The sequence below is a fragment of the Aptenodytes forsteri genome, unplaced genomic scaffold (genome assembly GCF_000699145.1).
Source record: "Aptenodytes forsteri isolate BGI_AS27 unplaced genomic scaffold, ASM69914v1 Scaffold210, whole genome shotgun sequence".
Classification (NCBI taxonomy): Eukaryota; Metazoa; Chordata; class Aves; order Sphenisciformes; family Spheniscidae; genus Aptenodytes; species Aptenodytes forsteri.
The window spans coordinates 88,665-109,792 of NW_008795137.1; the positions used below are offsets into that span (position 1 = coordinate 88,665).

Genomic DNA, 21,128 nt, shown 5'->3' on the forward strand with positions numbered 1-21,128 from the left:
AAGTATCGAAAAGGCAGTACTACAGAGAATGTTTGGGATGCTGGATTGAACTGAGTGCATCACTTAGACACATAGTACCAATAGCTTACAGCAGCTCTGCAAATCGATGCTATTTACAGAAACCGGGCATTAAAAATAATGGGCTTATTGGTATTACAGTTTTCAAATTTCACACTCTGGGATTTTTTCTGCATTTCAGAGTTTTGGTTCCATAGGTTGGGGGGCTTTGGGACCTATCTTAGTTCAAGTCTTGTGCCCTCTTCCTCTCCTGCCCTCTGCTTGACTTGCACAGCTGAGGTGGAAATAAGTGACAATGGGAGCACAGGAACAGCTTAAACTGTTTTTTCTGCCAAGTTGGATGTTAGGATAGGGATATTTGATAATTACTGATAACTGAATCTGGGCTACATAGTATGATCTTAGTTTTGTAATACCTCGGTGGAAAGTGGGGGGAAAAGTGGAATCGCTACCTAATATTTCACTTAATTTTTTTATGAAGGGTTTTCATAACCTGAAATTATTGATCAGTCACATCAGAAACATCCTTCTCCAGCGTGAATGAAGGCACGCATCAGACAGGTTACCTGATAGAAGATGGATATTTTCTTTGAAGGATATTCTCTTTACCTCATGAGCAGTGCAGAGAGAAACCTTACGGTTTTATCATCTAAAAGTATGACATATTAAAAAAACCTAGATAGGAGTCAAGTTATCTATTATGTTGTCTTAGGTAAAACTGAGCTAGACCTGCTGAGATCTGAATCTGATTCCGACTACAGTATGTTTTCATGAGATGTGGTGAGCCTGTTTAACAGTTAGAAGCAAATCCCCTTTCTGCTTCACTGCTGACTCCAACTGCAGACTTCAACTACTTATTTTGTGGATGGATATAATAAAATAGCACTTGTCAGGCCTTTCTATGAGCTGATTTTATTTGCTAAATGGTAGAAGAGTAACCCACAAAATTTTCTGGTGATTTTTGAGAGATAAGTCACATTGCTGAATGTCTCACAAGCACCAGAGCACACAGAGGAGCATCAAGGGCATGGACACAGAAAAGGTGGGAATACCATAGTGGGGAAGAAGTGGGAAGCTATGCAAAGTACTTGTTCTCTGTGTTTAATTTGCTGTATTTCTAGGGTTCTTGGCTCCTGCTGGTCCAGGAATCCAGAGAATCAAAGAAACGTGCATTCTGCTAGACCAGTAGGGGTAGCAGCTGTTTCTTCTCAAGGCACTCCCCCTTTTCTGATAAATTCTCTGAAAGTATTTTTATCCATTCTCCATTTAATTTTGCTTCTGCTGGGGCATTGTTACATTGGCCTCTGATCTTCAGATTCCAACAGTTTGTTTCTTTCTGCAGTTCTTTTCACTTAGTCACTAACTTGTAAGCTTTTGGGAGTAGAAGCTATGCATGCGTATTGCTGGCATCTGAAATCCAGATCAGAATAGTGTTTATATACTGTTACGCTAAAATTAACATTGCACGCAGAGGCATGAAAATAAAATGCATCATCCTAAGTCATACAATTCGTGGCTAAAGAAAATCAACAGTTCTCACTTAGGATAGTTCTATAGAAGAATATAATACAGGAAAAGGAAAAAAATATTAATAAGGAAATTGATTTTTTGTAGGGTCCTCACACTATCAAATCATGCATTATTTTCAGTTTGTTAACATGGAGCTTTGTAAGTACTGGATATACTATTTAACTGGTATGGATTTAAAGTTGGTGGTCTAAGGTGTAAAAATTACCAGTTTAGGATGATGATGGTTTAGAAGAGATGTAAAATTAGTATTTTTCAGTGTTTTTAGAACATGGAGTGTAAATACCAAAGAAGCTCAAAAGTCTCCAAAACATGAATGCAGATATTTATAGTAGTAAGTAAATGGTTGAGATTGTAGCCTTTGCTTCTGGTGAGCAAATCTACAAATGGAGAAAGCATACTTCACATAGTTTAAGGTAGCCGCTAGAGGAGTGTGGTTAGTACAGTTGGTCAAGGAAGCTATAATGGTATTCCTCCACTGAAAGTCAGCATCAAGAGAGAAGAAAATCAGAAAGGAGAATGATTGTAAGTAAAGAGAAATGGGCAGAAACAGTGTAAAATAAAAAACAGTATTGTAGAAGAAAGAGGAATAAGAAAAATGAAATTAAATATTTTAATATGAAAACAATTCAGTTGGATGTCAGGTGGTGGATTCCAGTTAGAAAAGAAAAATCCGTGCTTCTAGTTTAGAAATTAGACCGCTGGGCTTCAGAATTAGCAAGACCAAGACTCCAGTTCCACATGCAGCTAAGTCAATTGACAGCTCTGCATAGGGAGGTCTCAACTCCTCTCAATCTCTCCTCTCTTATGCTGGCACACATTTGAGCCTGCAGTGAGCTCTTTCAGTTTTGTAATCTGGCAGAAAACTATTCAGATTTAAAAAAAAATTTGTCTTGCCAGATTAGCCAGTTGACATGGCTCAGTCACGGATACAGTGATGGATACAGTGAAGCAACAATGAGAAAAGAGTAGGATTGTGACCACCACCAGTTAAATTGGTTTAAAGTACCACAGGAGTGCCAGCAGAGAGGCTTTTTACATCTTCAAAAATAATTTTTGACTCCTTTGACAGCAGTGTAAAACCTCAGCCTAATCATCCAGAACTATTTGTAGCCTGGGAAAAAGTCTTAAGATGGCATTTTAATTTTTTACGTTCTAGCATCGGCTGGGGGGGGTTCTTCGGTTTGTTGTGTTTCTAGGTAAACTTGCCTGAACATGTTTCCTCTGAAATTATTCTCTGTAAGTTTTCCATCTGATTGATTCCCATTCCATTCTCTGTTTTTTAAGGTCTCAGCTTTCTGAACTCAGTCATGTGCGGATACACAGCAGCTTATTTTTACACATTCCGGAAACAAAATTCTATTCATTTTTCCATTTATTTGAATTGCTTCAGAATTGCCCTAGCTTCTCAGGCCATTTGGACCTCAGTTGTCTGTATTTCCCTTGACTTAAGGAAAAGGACTTCACTTGTCTCTTCCCGTTGATGATGAGTAAATGAATATTCTTCAGTTACTCTCAGATAGCGTCCAGAAACTTGCATTCCTTTTTAGGTTTGCTTCTTAATTTTTCAGCTACATCTTGTAACTGAAAGCTTTAATTGTACTTTTTCTGGGTTTTTTGTTGTTTTTGTCTGTTTTTTTTTAAATTATTATTTCTATGTATGATTTTTACACACATAAAAGGAGGTTTTTAATGCAAAATACTATGTATAAATATATAATACATTAAGTTAGAGAATATGTGAATTTAGGTATTATTTTGAAATATTCATGAGATACCAGAGTTCAGGAGACCAGAGTTCAGGAGATTAAGAGGGACTAAGGTGACTTATCCTGTGGTAGAAAATGTATTTTAAGCTGCTTTTGCTTATTGGTGTGCACCTTGTCTACTGGAATATGAAATTATAATTCTACGGTCTCTGAAAGACAGTTTAATTGTACTTATTTCAAATACCTAAATGGAAAGAATTGGTTTCTAATGATTGGATTAGAACAATAAGTGTTTAGAAATCCAGAGTTCCTGAACAATATTTAAACAGCTTTATACAGAAAGACGTGAAAAACAATAGAGGATGAAATCTAGAAATGGGAAAATGGGAGAGTTTTACTTGTATAACAAGGACTCCAGGATCATTCTGCAAACAGGTGGAATTGCATATCAATATGCAGTTGACAATACAATATGGAGTGAGAGTGATGGGTAAGGCACTGGTGGTGAAAGTGCAAGAAGAAAGTAAGTTACCACTTGAACAGTTTGGTGTTATTAGGGCGGATTTATTTTTTTAATATTAAAATTTCTTGTTCTCCACAAAGGTGATACAATATGCATTTGGCATTTAAGGTTAGCTGGAAGGCTACAAGGGAGATCCTATGTAGAAATATTGTAGGGTTATCCTATCAAGAATGGTTTCCTGAGCATGACATGACAGCATTGACCCAGGGTGGCTCGGTGACTGTGGTTTGTTTCAGCCACAGTTCAGGTACTCAGCTGCTTAGAAAACGAAAAACGTTAAATGAATTTTTGGTGTAATATGTGGTCCAGAGTCTGCAGCAGGCTGTTCAGATACAAGACTATAAAATATGTGAAGATCAGCAACAAATAGAAGCACAGAAGTCTTGATTATTTCTGTCCCAGTATAGCCTTTAACTTGCAGTGAAATTTGATCAAATTTATACTGTGAGTCCTGCTAAATGGTTACTTAAGTGTAGTGTCTGTGTTTCTGCTGAGGAGGCAGATTGTTAAATTAGTGTATAGAGCAGCAGGGAAGGATGTGAAATTAATTAAGATAGGCCTGATACATACTCCTCTCATTCTAGGACAGAAAATTAGACTTAAAGTACTTAATTATTTTATCATGTAGGTTCATTTAATTATTATATAGAAAACAAATGCTAATTAGTAGATTCTGGTAATGTAGCATTTTAGGAAAGGAAAGGTGAAAAAAATCTGGTCAATAATTTCTTTGAGGACTTTCCAATAGGTTAACCAGTCCTTTATTTTGGCGAGTCTCTCATTGATACTCAGATACCTCATGATTCCAGTCCCCTTTGGATAGAAGACTATATCGTGTTTGTTATACTACAGTCTCTTTTCTGTATGTGAACTGTCGTTACCTATAATTGCTTGTGGGAGATACAGTTCTGAAACATGGCCTACATATAAAAAATGGTAGATTCTGTTATTTATGCAAGGCATCTGAACAGTCTGGGGGGGGGGAAGTAGGTTTTACCCCAGACTCCAGAAAACACTTTTTATCAAAACGGTTTTGTTGGTTGGTTTTGTTTGTTTGGTTTTTTTTAATTAAACAACAACAGTTTTAAGAAAGTTTCTCTAACTATGCTATATATGTATAAATTGCTGAGATACATATTTTTGTGCAAATTGGTAAATAATGGAAAGGTATTTTTATTGCAATTGAGTAACCTTTTTTCAGAATGTAAGGTTTTTTGGTTTTTTTTAAAGTGCTAGTAATACTTTCAAAACTACATGATTGTTACTGTTAATGTCTTCTAATTTTAATATTAAGGATTTATAATCTGCCCTTAAAACATGGAGCAGAATAAAATTTCATATACAAAGCTGTGAATACCTTAAGAAACTTCTTTTGTGTTACTACGTTATGAAAAATAGGTGGTTCTTATTTGTCAAAATCTGTATGTTAAATACTGACCTTTAAGTATGTGATAAATTCCCAAAGCGGTGAGTATCTTGAAACAAGAAGCTGGTTTAATTTTCTTTAACAGAACCAATGCGTCTTACTCCAGCTTCAAGTAACATTTTTTTTCCTCAAGAACTATAATGAATAATTAAAATAAGGCTTGCATATCTTTGGATTAATCTGGATGATTACACTGGTAAATTATGTGACTGCATTAAAAAAAAAAGTCAAATTATTATCACTTCTGCTATTCCAGAGTAGTTACAAGAAACTGAAATATGTTGCATGATTTTTTATGATTTACTAAGAATCCACTAATCTTTTGTAACTCAAGATGCTAAGATTAAAGGAATTGATTAAAAAATGGAAATCTGTTGCATGTATATTTTTCTGTAATACTTATAAATGTCGAAAGTCTTTTGGCTAAATGTATGAGACTTTGCCTTAAGGCTTTTAAAATTATTTTTAATGCTAAATTTATGTTACGTAGAAATAAAATAATGATGCAAACTGATAGAGGAAACTTTCATGCCTTCCCTCGGCTCTTATGTGACAGCATGAATAAATGTTCATGGCTAGCTGGAGTCCAAGCCGCCTTTTGTCAGTTTATCATCAAATGAGTGCTTTAATAGCTGATGCTCTTACCTGATAGACAACTCACAGTACACACATATGGCTGCTCCTCGGCAGCACATGCTCCTAATAGCAGCCTTCAACAGCAAGAATGGCTCGCCTTTCATTCTTGGGGCTGGAAGGGTTCCTTGCCTGCGAGATAGGCACAGGTTACAGCTCTATTTGTGAATAAGGGAATGTGTTTAGTTGGTCAGGTGGGCCCAGCGGTGCAGCTCCCTGGGGAAGAGGCGCTCCTCAAAGGCCCTTTGTGCCAGCCTCTGCCAGGCAGCGCTGAGTTCTTGCTCCTGTCTCTAGAAAATAAGCATTGGCTGGTCTCTAAAAGCTGAAAAGAAAGCTCAATAAATAGCAAAGAAAGCCTTCTCCCTAGCAACACACTGCCTTGAGCAGCTTGAGCCTTCAAATGGAAGGTCATATGATTGACATATTTCTCCCCTAAAGAGAGTGCACACAATTAGTTTTTTCTCTTCTCTGTGTTTTTAAGCTGTGTGAAAGCAGGTTTTAGCCAGCCGTACAAGAGAGGAGACTAGCCAGTTGGAATACTACCACCCCCTCCTTCTGGACTGCATCAGCTCTGAGAGTTCAAGAACAGGAGAGTCACCTGTGGTGTTTATGGAAGAGTTAACTTTGATTTTTAAACAGTAACATTTATAGTAGAGTACCAGGAAGATGCACATAAGACATATATGTGATATTATATTCAAGAGAGCTATGGGTTGCTCGTATACTTGTTAGCAGCTGGAAGTAATTGTGAGCTTTTAGTACTCATTCACTTTTTAGCAGCTGTTGAGAATTACTGAAAGTATATACTGAGTGCATAGGTCCTTTCAAACTTTCAATGTTGTGTTTCCTCAGTTGGACTAGAAATTTAAAACTTAGGTCAGTTGACTTTTTGGGCATCTTACATTAAAAAAAAAAATTCTTTCTCTAGAGGGTACCTTTATACAGAGTTCTAAATTAAACAGTCATTAGAAGACTCTACCTTAGGGGTTGTGTGTGTGTGTAGAAGAAGACACGTGTCAACAAAACTGTGCCATTGCACTTTCTGTTATTTTGAAAATAAAACAATTTATGCAAATGTTTTACAAAAGGGAAGGTAGGTGAAATGCAGAAACAATTCTATTTATCACATTTAGCTGTCATGATTCTTGTTGAAAATGCGACTACAGCAGTAAGCGTGACAGTCTAAAAAGCTATTGGAAGACCACTGCTCCCTGAATACTAATGTTTTATAATTGGATAAGCCTAAATATTCATGTTTTTACTCTGTATTGTAATACATGAATTTATTTTAATTAGTAAGTATAACCTTTTCAGGACTTCTCAAGCTGAAGATAAAAATGTCTTAAAAGTTACAACTGCAGCTTGAATTCCCATGTGGTAGTCTGCAGCCCTGAATCCTGTGTTTAATGAAACACATAAGAGAAGGTACACTTGAAAGATGTGTACGAATTCACAGCAACAGTCTTTGTACTCCTCATCACCAGCAATTAGTTTTCTTCTGTTGCTCTAAAGAGATACACTTGTCATGTTCTTTCTAGGTTACTAAATTTGATATGAAATGTCACTTTTCTTACAGATTTTTTTTAAATTTATTTATTTATATCTGAGTGGGAATAGATTAAAAACATAATGGACATGTTTTCCATATGAAAACATGGGGTCATATTTCAGTACCATTTTGAGAATGAAAGGCTTTGTTTATGTACTAAAACATTAGCATAGCTGCAAACAAAATTAGCTGGCACTGGAGTCTCTAGAGTTTACAACAAAATACTAGTTTTGAAACCCCTTAATGGGGTTTGTTCCCCCCCCCCTTGCTATCCGAGTTCAGTGTCTTTGCACTTAAGGGAAATTTAAAGCTACTCAGAGTGTATAAACTCAAACTGAATAGAAACTTCCTGGGATGACAGAGGAAAAATAAATGTTACAGGTCAGGCCAGATTTATTTACAACTATTTTAATTAATCATTCCATTGTTATATTTGTAACAACTGCCTCTCATCTGTAACTATTAGAACAACCACCTTTATCATAGGTAGTTGTGTAGCATAAGTTGGTTAAATTATTTTTGTAAAACTCAGGTGGGTTAAAGCATTTGTCCTGATACAAGTGGAGTGTGTCAACACAGTCTCGAAGTGTTTTGGCACCTTTCAGTCTGTTCAAAAGGCTACAGCTGGAATGAAGACCTGCATAATACAGGTCGTCTTTGATTTCTGCTCTGTTCAGATTCCTAGGATGTTCGTGGTACTCAAGATGTTGCTGGTAGAGCCGTATGTGGGAAATTTGTACCAGAGGCTTGCTGAATGAGGTATCTCATTCAGTGTGCTTATGGTTTAGCTCCTTCTTTCAGAATTAAACTAACCAGTGAGGAGGAATTTCGAATGTCTAGCATTCCAAAATTAGAAATACCAAAAATAAAGTATTTAGCTCTGAAAGTTTTTTAACTGGGCTTGCACATTACTAAAAATAGATCTAATGCTTTATATTGCATTACTGATAGCTATTTCATTTGAATCTTAATGCAAATGTTAGCAAATGTCTATACTGACAAATAAATCTTAATGTATTTGAGTAGAATTCTGTCTTTTTGAAAACATTTTAGAAGGTACTATGTAAATGTTTTTTTCTTTCAGGATTTTTGGGGGTTCGGGGTATATATATGTCATGAAAGATGCATTCCTGTTCTGGAGCTTTATGAATTGCTGAAGCTGTTCTGTGTGGCGTGTAGAGATTCTTGTCACTGATTTTATTAACACCATTAAAAGGTTGAGGTGCGAGGGAAAGAAGAATGATAATTAAAAAAAAAAGGCTAAACAAAAAGCAAATTCAGGTATTAAGTATTGTCGAGTGTCTAGTATAACTGACCCAAGGGACCTTACTTCCTTGAAAGCCCCAAACCCTGTGATTTAAATATGAGCCCATCACGTCTGTCCTGAAGAAATGTTGGGACAGACATAAAAATCCATTAAGGTCAAGCAGAAGGCTACTGGTGATTCCCCCCCCCGCCCCCAATATATTGACAACTAGTACCCAGAGGGTTTATGGTGAAGCAAACCTGTAAGTTCCACTGATGCTGTATTTCAGTCTGGCTTATAAAATGTGCTTCATGATGATTTTCTGCACCTTATCTGTATTTTCTTCTTGCAGAAATGGAAAATAGGGGAGGGAGGGCATAAGGACTCTTGAAAATATTATTGGTAAGCCAAGTATCATGATTAAACAGGGATATGTCAGATAAGGTGAAGGGAAGTGTAAAAAGATATGCTGCCTTTTCCCCCTAGTGTATCTTTAACATTATGACCAATGAATTTGTCAAGTGAAACAGCACAGTCGTCTTTGCATATCATTTGAACTGAGAGCTTGCTTTGAAGAAGATAAGCAGACTCTGTTGCCCAGAAGAAATAATGATGCTAATTTATCTTTGCCTGTCCTCATAGGCATAGCAGTGTGCGTCCGTGTTGAAAAGGAAATAGAGAAATAACTGAGATATAGCTTGCCACCTATTCAATGCCACAGTATCGTTGATGGCATACAGGGCTGGAAGAAATATGGCTGGTCTTCAAGTAGTGATTTATTTTACGTTGTCTGAAAAGTATTTGGAAAAGTTTCCTCTGATATAAGAATAGCTGCCAAATTATGCCAGAAAAACCTCTTTGGCAAATTCTCCTCAGCGTGAACAAAGCTATGTTACAGGCTTTCTGCTCCATCACCATCAGAAGTGTATAATCAAGGATGAGAAAGTCTAAGTTAACACATGTTTACCAACAACTAACTACCAATATTTACATTCTGGGCATGGGAAACTTGGAAGTCTTTGTCAAATTTTTTGAGGGGAAGGGATGATGGGATGTTTTCCTTAACATGAGTAATAGAGTAGCTTGCCAGAAGTAAAAGCCTTTACAAAAGTGAAATCTGATGTCTTGCAGTAGGTAATTGATCAATAGTTCAGGTACTCACATTCAGTTTCTTTTAAAAAGCTCTTTTCTTTGTGTTTTACATCTGGTTACCTGTCATCTTGCCTAGGATTTCATTGCCATAGATACTTCAGTCTTTTAACAACTTAGATACAAAAAAAAAAAAGACCTTCCAAGCATAGAATAAATTTTAAGCATGTATACCTTAGCTTCAAGGATTCCAATGTGTTTTCGCCTATGATCTTTTATAATATATTTTACAATATATTGATGTCTAAGATCTGTTTTTTGTTTTAATACGTGTATGTCTAGGAATTTGTAGTATATTGTTTGTGAGGGTTTTTGTTCATAAATTATGAATGGAAGGTTTTTGTCCCTGAATGGAGACATTCATGTGTAAAGGCTGTTTAAGTGGCACATGGTATGTTAGGAATACTTACTGATCTACAAGTGAATTGCAGTGGAACATTTTTCTTTGTCAAGGAGATAAAAGCATTCCAGAGTCCGGAGAGTCCAGCAAGTGTCACAGCGCAAGCCTCCAAGCTGCAGCTGTGTGGCTATATAGCAGCTGGGGACTGTAGGAAGGCAGGGTGAGAGATCCCTGAGGGGCAGCAGCGCCTCCTGGATAAGGATAAGATCAGTAGCAGTAAAATATTTTGGTGGTGCTATTGTATTTTACCAAAATTCAATAAATTGCAGGTGGCTTATGCTATACAGATATGCAGTTTAAAGAATAATGACTGTCTTCGAATTTAATGTGTGTATTTTCAGAGATGTAGTAGAAAAGTTACATTTATTGTATGTGGCAATTGTAAATGATTTTTCTATTTGAGGAAGGGTTTTAAGTATCTATTCTTGTTCATTAGTATAGTGTTCTTCCATAACTGCCAAGTTCTCTGCCCTTCTGTTTGGAGTGTGTGTAAAATTATTTAATGCCTTACCTGTGTACTAAAAAATGCAGTGTGTTATTGGCAAAACTCTCTACCTGAAGTAAATGTGGAGAAAAGCACATGGTCTTGGACAAAATGTGGTAGCTGGAAGAGGTGTCTCTGAGGGTGGCAGGAAAGGTGCCAAGCTGCTGTTGAATATTGCTGTTTAACCAGAGGCTTCTCTGCATGAAAAGTTGCTGAGGTGCTTGGAAGGTAAGTGCTGCTCTTTGGTGCTCTTGCGTTGCTGAGGCTGCCTGGTCATTCTTTGCATGAGCCTGGTGGGACAGGCCTGCTGCAGTTGGCTGGGGGAGACCAAGACTGATTTTTGGCCTCTGTATTCGCAGTTGATTTATGCATCATTTTGCTTCACCATCATTTCCTCTTCCCACTTGCTGCACCTGCTCTGATCCTGGAAGGATAGCCCTGAAACAGCTTATAAAGGACTGCTCCCTTAACCAAAGCCAGATTTGGCTGCATTTGGTGCAAGATAAAACTGTCTGCAGCCTTTTCCTAGGGTTGGGCTCGGTTCAGTTCATGAGAATTCAGCTGAAGTGCAGGGATGTGTGACAGGATTGCAAAAATGTCATGCAAAATGCATGACATTTGGAAGCTAGACTGTCTATGTAAGTCACTAAGATCACTTAAATAAGTGCATCTATGTTATTATGAATGCAGGAAAAAAGTATATTTGTTATATTTTCCAAAGTAGTTACTTTAAAAGGAAAATGAGCATTATACAGGGAAAGTATATATGTTTGTACAGAAATGCTAAAAGCCTTCCCTGCCAGTGTTGGTAATAATGATAAACAGAGTACGTTCTGAGACTTAGCCGGGTAAGACTGCGAGTCTCAGGGAGCTCTGTCAGGATAAGGCATCCCTGCTATCGTACAAGTGAGTGGATTGTTTGGTTTGTGAATTAACTCAGCTGCAGTCACCTTCCATGTGGGTCAGTTTGGGTTCGGCAGCAGTATGGTGGGGCAGTATGGGTACTGACTGACTCCACTGGATGCTAGCTCGTGGATCTCTGCTCTGTAGTAAACATTGCTACTTGATCTTTCTTTTCTTTTAAGATAGTATCTTTCTTCTCTACTGTAATTTATTATAAGCTTCTCAGGGTTGACTGTACACAGAATCTAACAGTCTACCTGTCACCTCTGAAGACTGTTGTCATCTTCTGAAGTCTTCATTGACATAGCACAGTGAATATAGACTTCCGTTTGGAGACTGTATGCCTGTCTGTCTTCCACCTCAATACTGTATCTATCTAGTGTGTGCATGTTTTGTGTATAAAAAAGAAGCTAAACTGTATGATATGCTTAAGGGCGTGCTGTATGTGTATGAGAATCTGAGGCATTTAAGTGCCTAATAATAATTTCAGAAGCAGTAGTTAAACAAAAGAATTCTCTGAGGATCTTGGGGTATTTGAGGTTGAAGTATAGCTTAGACATTGATAATGAAAAGAAGTCATTAAAAAAAATTAAATGGAGTGCTTTATCTGAGCTCCCTATTTCATGACATGAAACAAGCTCTTACTAGCAGTTTATTACATAACTGCATTCCTCTTTTTTTTTTTTCCCCCTAAACAGGCAGTATTGCCCAATGTAGGAGACAGAATTGTGGTTTTAATTGGGCATCAGTATGGTCAGTGTTGTGTATTACATTTGAAATTGTTTCAATTTGGGAAGTGTTTCCCCAGAGACTTCATGTAGGTGGCACTTGTAGTTGTTACTAGCATTTTGAACCTTGTGACTAATAATCCTACTCTGATAAAGATGAGAAAACAAGTAACTTAAAATGATAGTGGTCAGTGGCATTTGGTCTCCTTCAGGTCTTTTTATTGCTAGTCCAAGTAGAGCTGAGTTACTGTGAGGAGTACTGGCTGGGGGTTCACAAAACTGCTGTTGTCTGTGCACAGTTGGCTTTGTTAGGATTTACTGCTTGCATCTCTTCAGTGTTTGTATTCAGTGAGCAGTTGCAAGTGCTTACATTTAAAGAATTATGTTTCAAGATACCATTTAGGGTTTTTTCTTAATCTGCATGTTATTGGCTTTGTTGGATTTACTGCTTGCATCTCTTCAGTGTTTGTATTCAGTGAGCAGTTGCAAGTGTTAAAGAATTATGTTTCAAGATACCATTTAGGGTTTTTTCTTTTTTCTTATGTTATATTGTACATGAGAAATACAAGGAAATCACTGGAGATTTAGGAGGATACGAGGTTAGAGTCAATCACTTGAGCTTCAATTTAGTAATGCAGATCTGGCTTTAAGTGACCTTATTGATGTTTGCTCTAAGTAGCTTCCTCTTGGTACATCAGTACTGGCTGTGTGTTCACAAAACTGCTGTTGTCTGTGCACAGTTGGCTTTGTTAGGATTTACTGCTTGCATCTCTTCAGTGTTTGTATTCAGTGAGCAGTTGCAAGTGCTTACATTTAAAGAATTATGTTTCAAGATACCATTTAGGGTTTTTTCTTAATCTGCATGTTATATTGTACATGAGAAATACAAGGAAATCACTGGAGATTTAGGAGGATACGAGGTTAGAGTCAATCACTTGAGCTTCAATTTAGTAATGCAGATCTGGCTTTAAGTGACCTTATTGATGTTTGCTCTAAGTAGCTTCCTCTTGGTACAAATGACTGAGCTTTGTTGTAGCTATTGTACAGGTAAGGTACTGTCCCTTTAGAGATTGCCTTTGTATCCCTGATGCAACCTCTCTTTGCTTTAACAGCGAGTGCCTGCAGAAACGCCTGGAGCTAAGATAGATTGCATCGCTGTGCCTCATTTGATCATCTGTCAGCAAGGAAGAGAGAGCATAGGGCTGGCAAAAACGTGTGCCCATTGCTCTATCCCAGCTCTTGGAAATTTGAGGGTTTGGCTATTGGTGAATGATGTTCAAGCGGAGAGCTTGATGCCAGAGAATGAAGGACGTGACAGCATTAGCTGAAAGGGTCCTGACGGCTTCTGTGACTTACACCTTAAAGAGAGGTGGCAAGCGACTGTTGCAAGTTTAGGGTGTGAGGGGGTAGTGGGATTTTGAGCAGTACTATTAGGGTGGTGCAAATAGTGCTAAGCACCCGTGTCTTGAGGAGATAGTATTATATAATAAACAGTGCCATCTTCTGGGAGGAGTCGGAATGATGCCCTTGTGGTCAGCATTAAAGATGTTTTTAAAGTGGGGTTTTTTTTTGTTTGGGTTGGTTTTTTTTCCCCTCTCTATCTAATGAATGCTTTAAAAACCAAAATACCAGTAGTTGAAAGACAGTGTTAATGTCTAGTAATGCAGGTCCACATCTGTGAATTATCACTGATACAGTCTTTAAAGAAAAGTTTTAAACTATGTTTTAGAGTCTGTTTAAAAGAACAAAAGTTTATCAGCTGCTGAGCAGTACTTCAGAGAAGTAAATCTCAAAAATAAAAGTTAAGGACTTGGTCTGCTTTGTATGCTGATGTCCATTATTATTTTTGTAAACATACTTTGTAAAACTTAGATAATTGCAACATCTTCTCTCATAGGAAGCATAGTGACCTATAGGAAAATGTAAAAGATCCAAAGTAAGAACAATTACTTTGTCTGTCTTTTACTGCTTTTAAGTTGTTATAACTCCTTCTTTTGGGGATGTCAGAAGGGAAGAAATGTTTTCTGTCTTAAAATTATTATCCTATAAATAGTTACATTTGGGGAGTATTCACTGTGGTGCAAAATCTGAGATTAGAGTTACTAAAATTATCCTAGCAAGTGGAATGTAAGATTCAGCATTTACTGAGACTCATTAATGGTGTCAGATCAATCACCTCAACTCTTATTTGGAGGAAGTGAGCAATTTTAGTAACATTAATGGAACTATATGGGAGATGCAGCTGACATTGTGAGGAGGTTTTTTTGTTACACACTTTCAAATAAATAAATAAGTAAAGGAACCCAAGCAAAAAGCCAATAGCAAAGTATAACCATTATGGCAGGAGGGGAAGAGAAGAATCAATATGTTAAAAATCTTTATTGCTAAAATAAATTAGTTAAGGTATATCCAGAATGACAAGAATTTGCGAACTCTGGATAGACAGATAGATTTGGAATTGTTTTTATTGCATCATGATTGTCTGGGTAATTTACCAGCAAAGGTGCAATGGAATAATAGTTTTTAAAGTAACTAAATAAACAAATAAATAAATAAATTCTTTTGCATGTAAATTGTAAGTTTATTCTGAGTATGTCATATTAAGCATGCTATAATCAGTACATTTTGTATTCCAGAGAGTCTCATTTTAATGACTTTGGCGTCTGAGGTTTCTGGATAGTACAGTACTTAACTGTACAATTAATTTGTAGTTAAAATGGTAATTGAATGTGTATTTACTTTTTGAATATTAGTGTTAGCTTGGTTTGTCACACAGTATTTAATATATAAAGAAAATGTCAACTTTCAGTACATTCTGAACGTTTAACAACAACATAAATTGTTACTGTGTGTAATCTTTGTGTTTATGCAAGTCCTCAGTATTACAGTTAGGACTTACGTTTCTGACATCTGAAAGTAATTTAGTATTGACCCATTTTACTATGTTGATTTTAAGTTGTTGATAAAAATCAGATGTTAAAGTTTCCATTGCAAGGGGTGGTGGTCCTTGAGTACCTCACACTAAGTACTATATTTGCTTAGATACAATTTAAAACTTTTTTTGTCTTGTAATTTCGTAAATTACTTCTCCATAGTTTGGGATTAAAGTATGCATAACAATATTTTGCTGCAAACTAGCCTGAAAAAATAGTTCCCTATATGTTTGGAACACTGCATGTAGATAATCCTATTATCTCTTCACTAGCTTGAGATGATGTTTCAGCGGTGCAGTGCTATAATGGACACAAAGTTATTTAATAGAATTTTTTTGGTTCTTGGTGGTGATTGCTATTCTTTGTGGCTTTTAATTGTGTTTTTTTGTAATCACTCGTGCTCTTGGAAGTCCTAGTTCAAACCATCTGTAAGAGTTGTAGTATAAGACAGGTGAACAACTCTCTCTGAAATCAGACTTTTAAGATTTTCAGAGTGGATGGCACAGTAGGTTATTATCCAGGTTCCCATTAACTTGGAAAATGCTGGTCCAAATATCTGGAAAACATTGTGTGAATAGACAAGATAAGTAAAAATAAAAGAAATTCTGTTTAGCAATGGAAGAATGCAATGCAGCTGACACTGAAGCTGCCCTCTTTTCCATCTGACTGAGAATTTCAGCAGTGGCATTCAATACAAGAAGCAAGGTGGTAACAACATTAAAGTAGATGCTGACCATCTCTTGGATTTCCTATATCATAATCTTGTTTTCTGGTTGATAGGATGTAGACTAAACAAATTGTAGTATTTCTGGAAAGACAGATCAGAAAATGTCTGGTCTTAAAACTAAAATTATACTAATTAGAAATATTTTTGTTAGTGACTGAAAAAGTGAGCTTTTTTACCGAATTCCATGTAATATTTATGCAAGCTGCAGGATACCAATGGAGTAGATAACTTCAGGGAAGTAATTTATATTGAAGCAAAACCAAGAATAATGTTAACTGTGTAAATAGTAGTTATATCCTAATCGGAATACATCTACGTGGGCCAGAATTATGAATTCTGCATTATAGCAGTTGTTGATGTCCTGTTTGGAAAGCTACTCAAAGTTTGTTGTTTATTTTTTGTTTGCCCCCCCGCCCCGAAGTAGTCACTATCAACTACAGTGGAGCAAGTTACAATAAGTTGAAGTTGCTTAAAATTTGTGGTGTGTGTTCTTCCTCTAGCCCAATAATACAGTTTTTAAAAGATCCCTTTAGGAGTACATGGAAACATTTAGTAAAACCTGAGAAAAAATTTCCGTAAACAATTTCTATCAAAACAACTTACACTTAACCCTATTTTTATAATTTATGGTATGAGCCTTTTTCAAAAATCTTTTAAGATGTTTATCAACACCACGTCATGATAGACAACAGGCAACTTGCACTTAATTTTAAGGAAAAGTTGACAAAGCTTACTGGTTTTGTGACTAACAGTAAGCAGGTATTTTGCTTGGTTAAAACTTGAAGGCATTTTATTCTAGGTCCCTTAGATCTTGTGCACTAGTGAACTTTTCTTCCTGTCTTTTCACACGCAGGCAGAAGGAGAAGACAGCCTTAAAAAGATGCAGCTGATGGAGCTTGCAATTCTCAATGGCACCTACAGAGATGCCAACATCAAATCACGTAAGCATGTCATAAGCTTGAGGGTCAATGCCATAGAAATGTTCGCAGGTTTTGATTCCTAAAGCTACTTTTTGGCAAATGTACAGTAGCAACTGTGTTGGAGAATGGAAGGCAGTAAAAACCGAACAGAACAGTAGGTAGCTGTTGCAAAAGACCTTCTGGAGAGAAGTTATGTCAGTTTGGGGTTTTTTTTGTTTGGGTTCTCCTCCCCCTTTTTTTTTTTTAAAACAGTATGTCTGGGTTGAAATATTTACAAATATATAGTTTAAGAAAATTCAACCCTTAAGCCATATTTTTCTATTTTACAATCATTTTTTCCTTAATACATATAAAGGACAATGGACTCCTTTTCAATTTTATTTTTAGAGATTTAATTTGAAAATGTTACAGATGTCCAGGATACTGTGAATACATTTTTCTGTATTATATTCCTTCCTTTCATCTTGCTTGCATGTGTCACCCCAGTGTTATGTTTTTCCAACAATTCATCAACTGATTTCACAGCTGAGTTCACAGGGATCAGTGATGTAATGAGCCATTTTTATTATTTCTTCCATTACATTTGTGTGAGAATGCTTTTGCAAATGCATGTATGCGCAGGTTTACACTTGAAAATTAATTACATATACCTACTAATGAGATCATATACCTATTATGTGTGATACAAATTATTTCTCTAGTTGAAAAGCTAATTTCTCCTCCTGAAAATGTAGTTGCTGATACTGTTCCAAAGTAAATTTTTGCTGTAGCTGTGATACAGATGTCAAATGTAAGCACAGTTAAATCAGTCTTTTCACTAAGGGCCTACTGATATTTGCAAATTTGTTTCTCCACACAGTTACCATTTCAGTGTTGAATATGTTTAAAGGTTGGAATGCAGTTAGGTCAATTTGAGAGTGCTTACACCAGTGTAATTATTTTGATTTGAAAAGAGACATAAGCAAGGGCTTTTACCACTACAATGGTAGTGGTAAATCTTTCAGCCCTAATGAACACCATGATATTTAAAGCTAGATCAGTTTTAAATATATTTTAGTCTTTAAATTATTGCAAATATATGAATAAAATAGCTTTCAGATTAGCTTAAATTTATGCAAACTGTTGCACAGAAACCTTTACATTAATTTGAGCCATTTCTTTGTCTGATCTATTCCCATTGGTCTATTGTATCAGTGTAAGTGGGAAGATGGATTTTTTTTTTCTTCATTTTTTTGACTAGAGATTTCCACACTAATATTCGCTTTCTGGTACGAAGACAATTTCGCTGTTTGTGTTTTGATTTTACTGAAAACTTGAGGATGTAGAAGCCATACTGGTTTATTTCCATTTAAGAAAGGAAATGAAAATGTTTGAGGGATTTTTTTTCATTATACATTAAGTCTGAGCACTTCTGTTTAAAAAATAAAAATAATTAAAAAAACACAACAGTCTCACAACTGAAAACCTTCCCCCACATTTCTCTTTCCAGACCACCTGTAAGTTAATTAAATCAATGTAGATCAACAGTAGTGCATAGTAATCTATAAATTAAAACACTTTAAGATGGACTGTTACCAGCTGATGTGTTAGTGTTTAAGAGGTTGTTCATCTTGTGTGCCAACAGGCTTCAAATAACACTTAATGAAATGTGCTAGCACAGTTTAAGAAAAAAAAAAAGCACCTATTTTCTTTAACTTAAGCAAGGCCATAGTGAACTTCTAATACAAAGGAAGTATTTTATTTTGGGAAATTTGATATAGAAATAGCTTTTGAGTCTATTTTGTTCATGCTAGAGTAGGAGAGGGGATGCATTGTGTTTCTAGGTCATCTTTAACTTCCCTGGTCCTGGAAACTAGAATTGTGTATATGTTTAAATACAATTTTAAGATGTATAAAAACTGTAGACTCATACGGCAGCTCTGCATAACTGAGTATCTGTGGACTCTATAGTTGCACTAAATTTTGTACTCTGTATTTGATTATGACAGTATTTTCCTTGTATCTCCTGCATGCATCTCAGTCTCATGCAGTCTTGATAGCATAAAGGAAGAAATGTGGTCTAAATGGAGCTTTTGTGCTGTGTAACCTGTTTGAGAAATCTACCTCACTGTTTTACAATGGCTTTTTTATTTTGCATGTTCATACTTAATCACACTGGAAAATGGAAAGCTGTTTGCATTTGAATGGTGTGCTTTGGCACTGTGTGATCAGCGCATGTACTAATGATTTCCTTTTATTTTTCTTCTTTCCTACTTTTCCCCTTTTTCCCATTCTTTCCACGTTTTGTACTGCTATCTCCATACTTTCCTCTGAATTTCTTTGCTTACTGTAGCAGCCCTTGCCTTTTCTCTTGCAGCAACAGCCCAGGCTCCAAGGATTATTACTGGGCCTGCGCCTGTTCTCCCACCAGCTGCCCTGCGTACTCCTACGCCAGCTGGCCCTACCATAATGCCTTTGATCAGACAAATACAAACCGCTGTCATGCCAAACGGAACTCCTCATCCCACCGCTGCAATAGTTCCACCTGGACCCGAAGCTGGTTTAATTTACACACCATATGAATACCCCTACACGCTGGCACCAGCTACATCAATCCTTGAGTATCCTATTGAACCTAGTGGTGTATTAGGTAAGATCTTTTTACACGGATGAGTGGAGAATATATTGCTTATGCTTTTGTGATATTTGCAAGGTAGAGGTCATGGGGCTCAAAGAACAAAATTTAAAGCAACAGTCTTATCTCAGGTATATCAAAACTGCGTAGGAAAACTGCTCAAACGGTGTAAGTCTTAAAGATTTTAACATGTTTTGCGTTATTAAATGTGTGTGTTTAGTATAGTAATAAGATTACTGAAAATAAAATCTTAATGTTTGTTTGACACTAGATGGTGGATACATAGGCAAGGAAAAAAATAACAGATAAAAGTTGACATCTATTATATGTCATGTGGGCTCCCATAAATACCGGATTTGTTTGTGCTCTCTTCAACATAAATTAATTTCCAGTAATCTTTGGAAGAGAGAACTTCCTATTTTGCTATACCTTTTCAGTAGCAAAACTGGAGAGAATGGAAAGGTCTTTTTTCGGTTTGTTGGGGTTTTTGCTTCTGTATTTAGTACACAACTGATAAATCTCTCCTCAGTGTCAGAAAGCTGTAAATCATTTTGTAAGCAGAAAATAATTTCACTGAATGAATATAAAGCAAACTAAGTTCTGACCAAAGGATGATACAATTAGCAACTTTACTGATGGCTTCTTTTATATACATTGGATTGAAATGTCCATCATTCCTAATGTTTCAGACCATTGACTTGCTGTGTGAAGGCGAGAACGATAAAGCAGCCGTGACAATTCAGTTAACTGGTCAATATGGAACAAACAGTTCCAGTAGTTTCTTCCTTCCCTACCCTCTACAGAATCTAAATAATGTTTTCTTTTCAGCTTGTTCTGAATTGCATATGACCTTGGTGCTGCATAATGTTGATTTTATAGGACTTTGATCTTAGTTTGTTCAGTGGCAGTTATTGATTTACACAAATTCTAAACATCTCTAATGAACACTGGACAATAAGTTTCAAAGTCAATATTTTGTTGAAAGTATTGCAAAAAATGAGTGTTTCACTTACATGACAGATACTCATTGAGTTATCTGTATGTCTGCATGTTCCCATGTTATATTTTATACAGTAAAAAAGAAAAAGTATTTCAGACTTCTGCCTTTCAGGATTAGTGAATCAATAATAAAAATTTTCGTAGGACAAAAGTATGCAGTAGGTCTGTCTTTGAGCAGCTTATGGTTGATGTCCGTTACCCCATAGCCAAAACTCAGTGAGCATATGATAATGTCATCATTTATTCATTTCCCACAAACGTGTAAATGTTCTCCCCAGCTCTTCCACCCCCAATCTGCGAGTCCACTTGCAATACGTCCTGGGGTAAAGTCACAGTTACAGGCATCGTCGCAGTAGCTATCAGTTGCTGGTTAGTGGTAAACCCCTCTCCTGAATTCAGTTAATAGCAAGTTAAAGAAATACATCATTCCATAGTAAGAATTTAATATGATGCAGGGAACTTTGATTTCTCACAGGATTTTCTATAGAGAGAGAGGAGGGGAAAATTACTCCTAAAATGGCATCGGAAACAATTGCATGCTTTTGAGCTTAGCTGTGAGAGCACAGATGTATTCCCCAAAACAGATCTCATCAAATAATCTTATTTAAAAAAGGAAAGGGGGGGGGGGAACACCCCCAAT

At 36.4% G+C, this 21,128-nt stretch overlaps 1 protein-coding gene across 1 annotated transcript in view; it reads left to right on the forward strand.

The window, feature by feature from the left end:
• The window catches only part of QKI (QKI, KH domain containing RNA binding), a 104,678-nt gene that overhangs the window by 74,413 nt on the left and 9,137 nt on the right, over window positions 1-21,128 (forward strand). Inside the window, exons 5-6 of the mRNA XM_009278459.1 lie at window positions 16,809-16,896; window positions 19,232-19,504. Coding sequence (XP_009276734.1) covers window positions 16,809-16,896; window positions 19,232-19,504 — 361 coding nt within the window. The remainder of the gene's footprint in view (window positions 1-16,808; window positions 16,897-19,231; window positions 19,505-21,128) is intronic.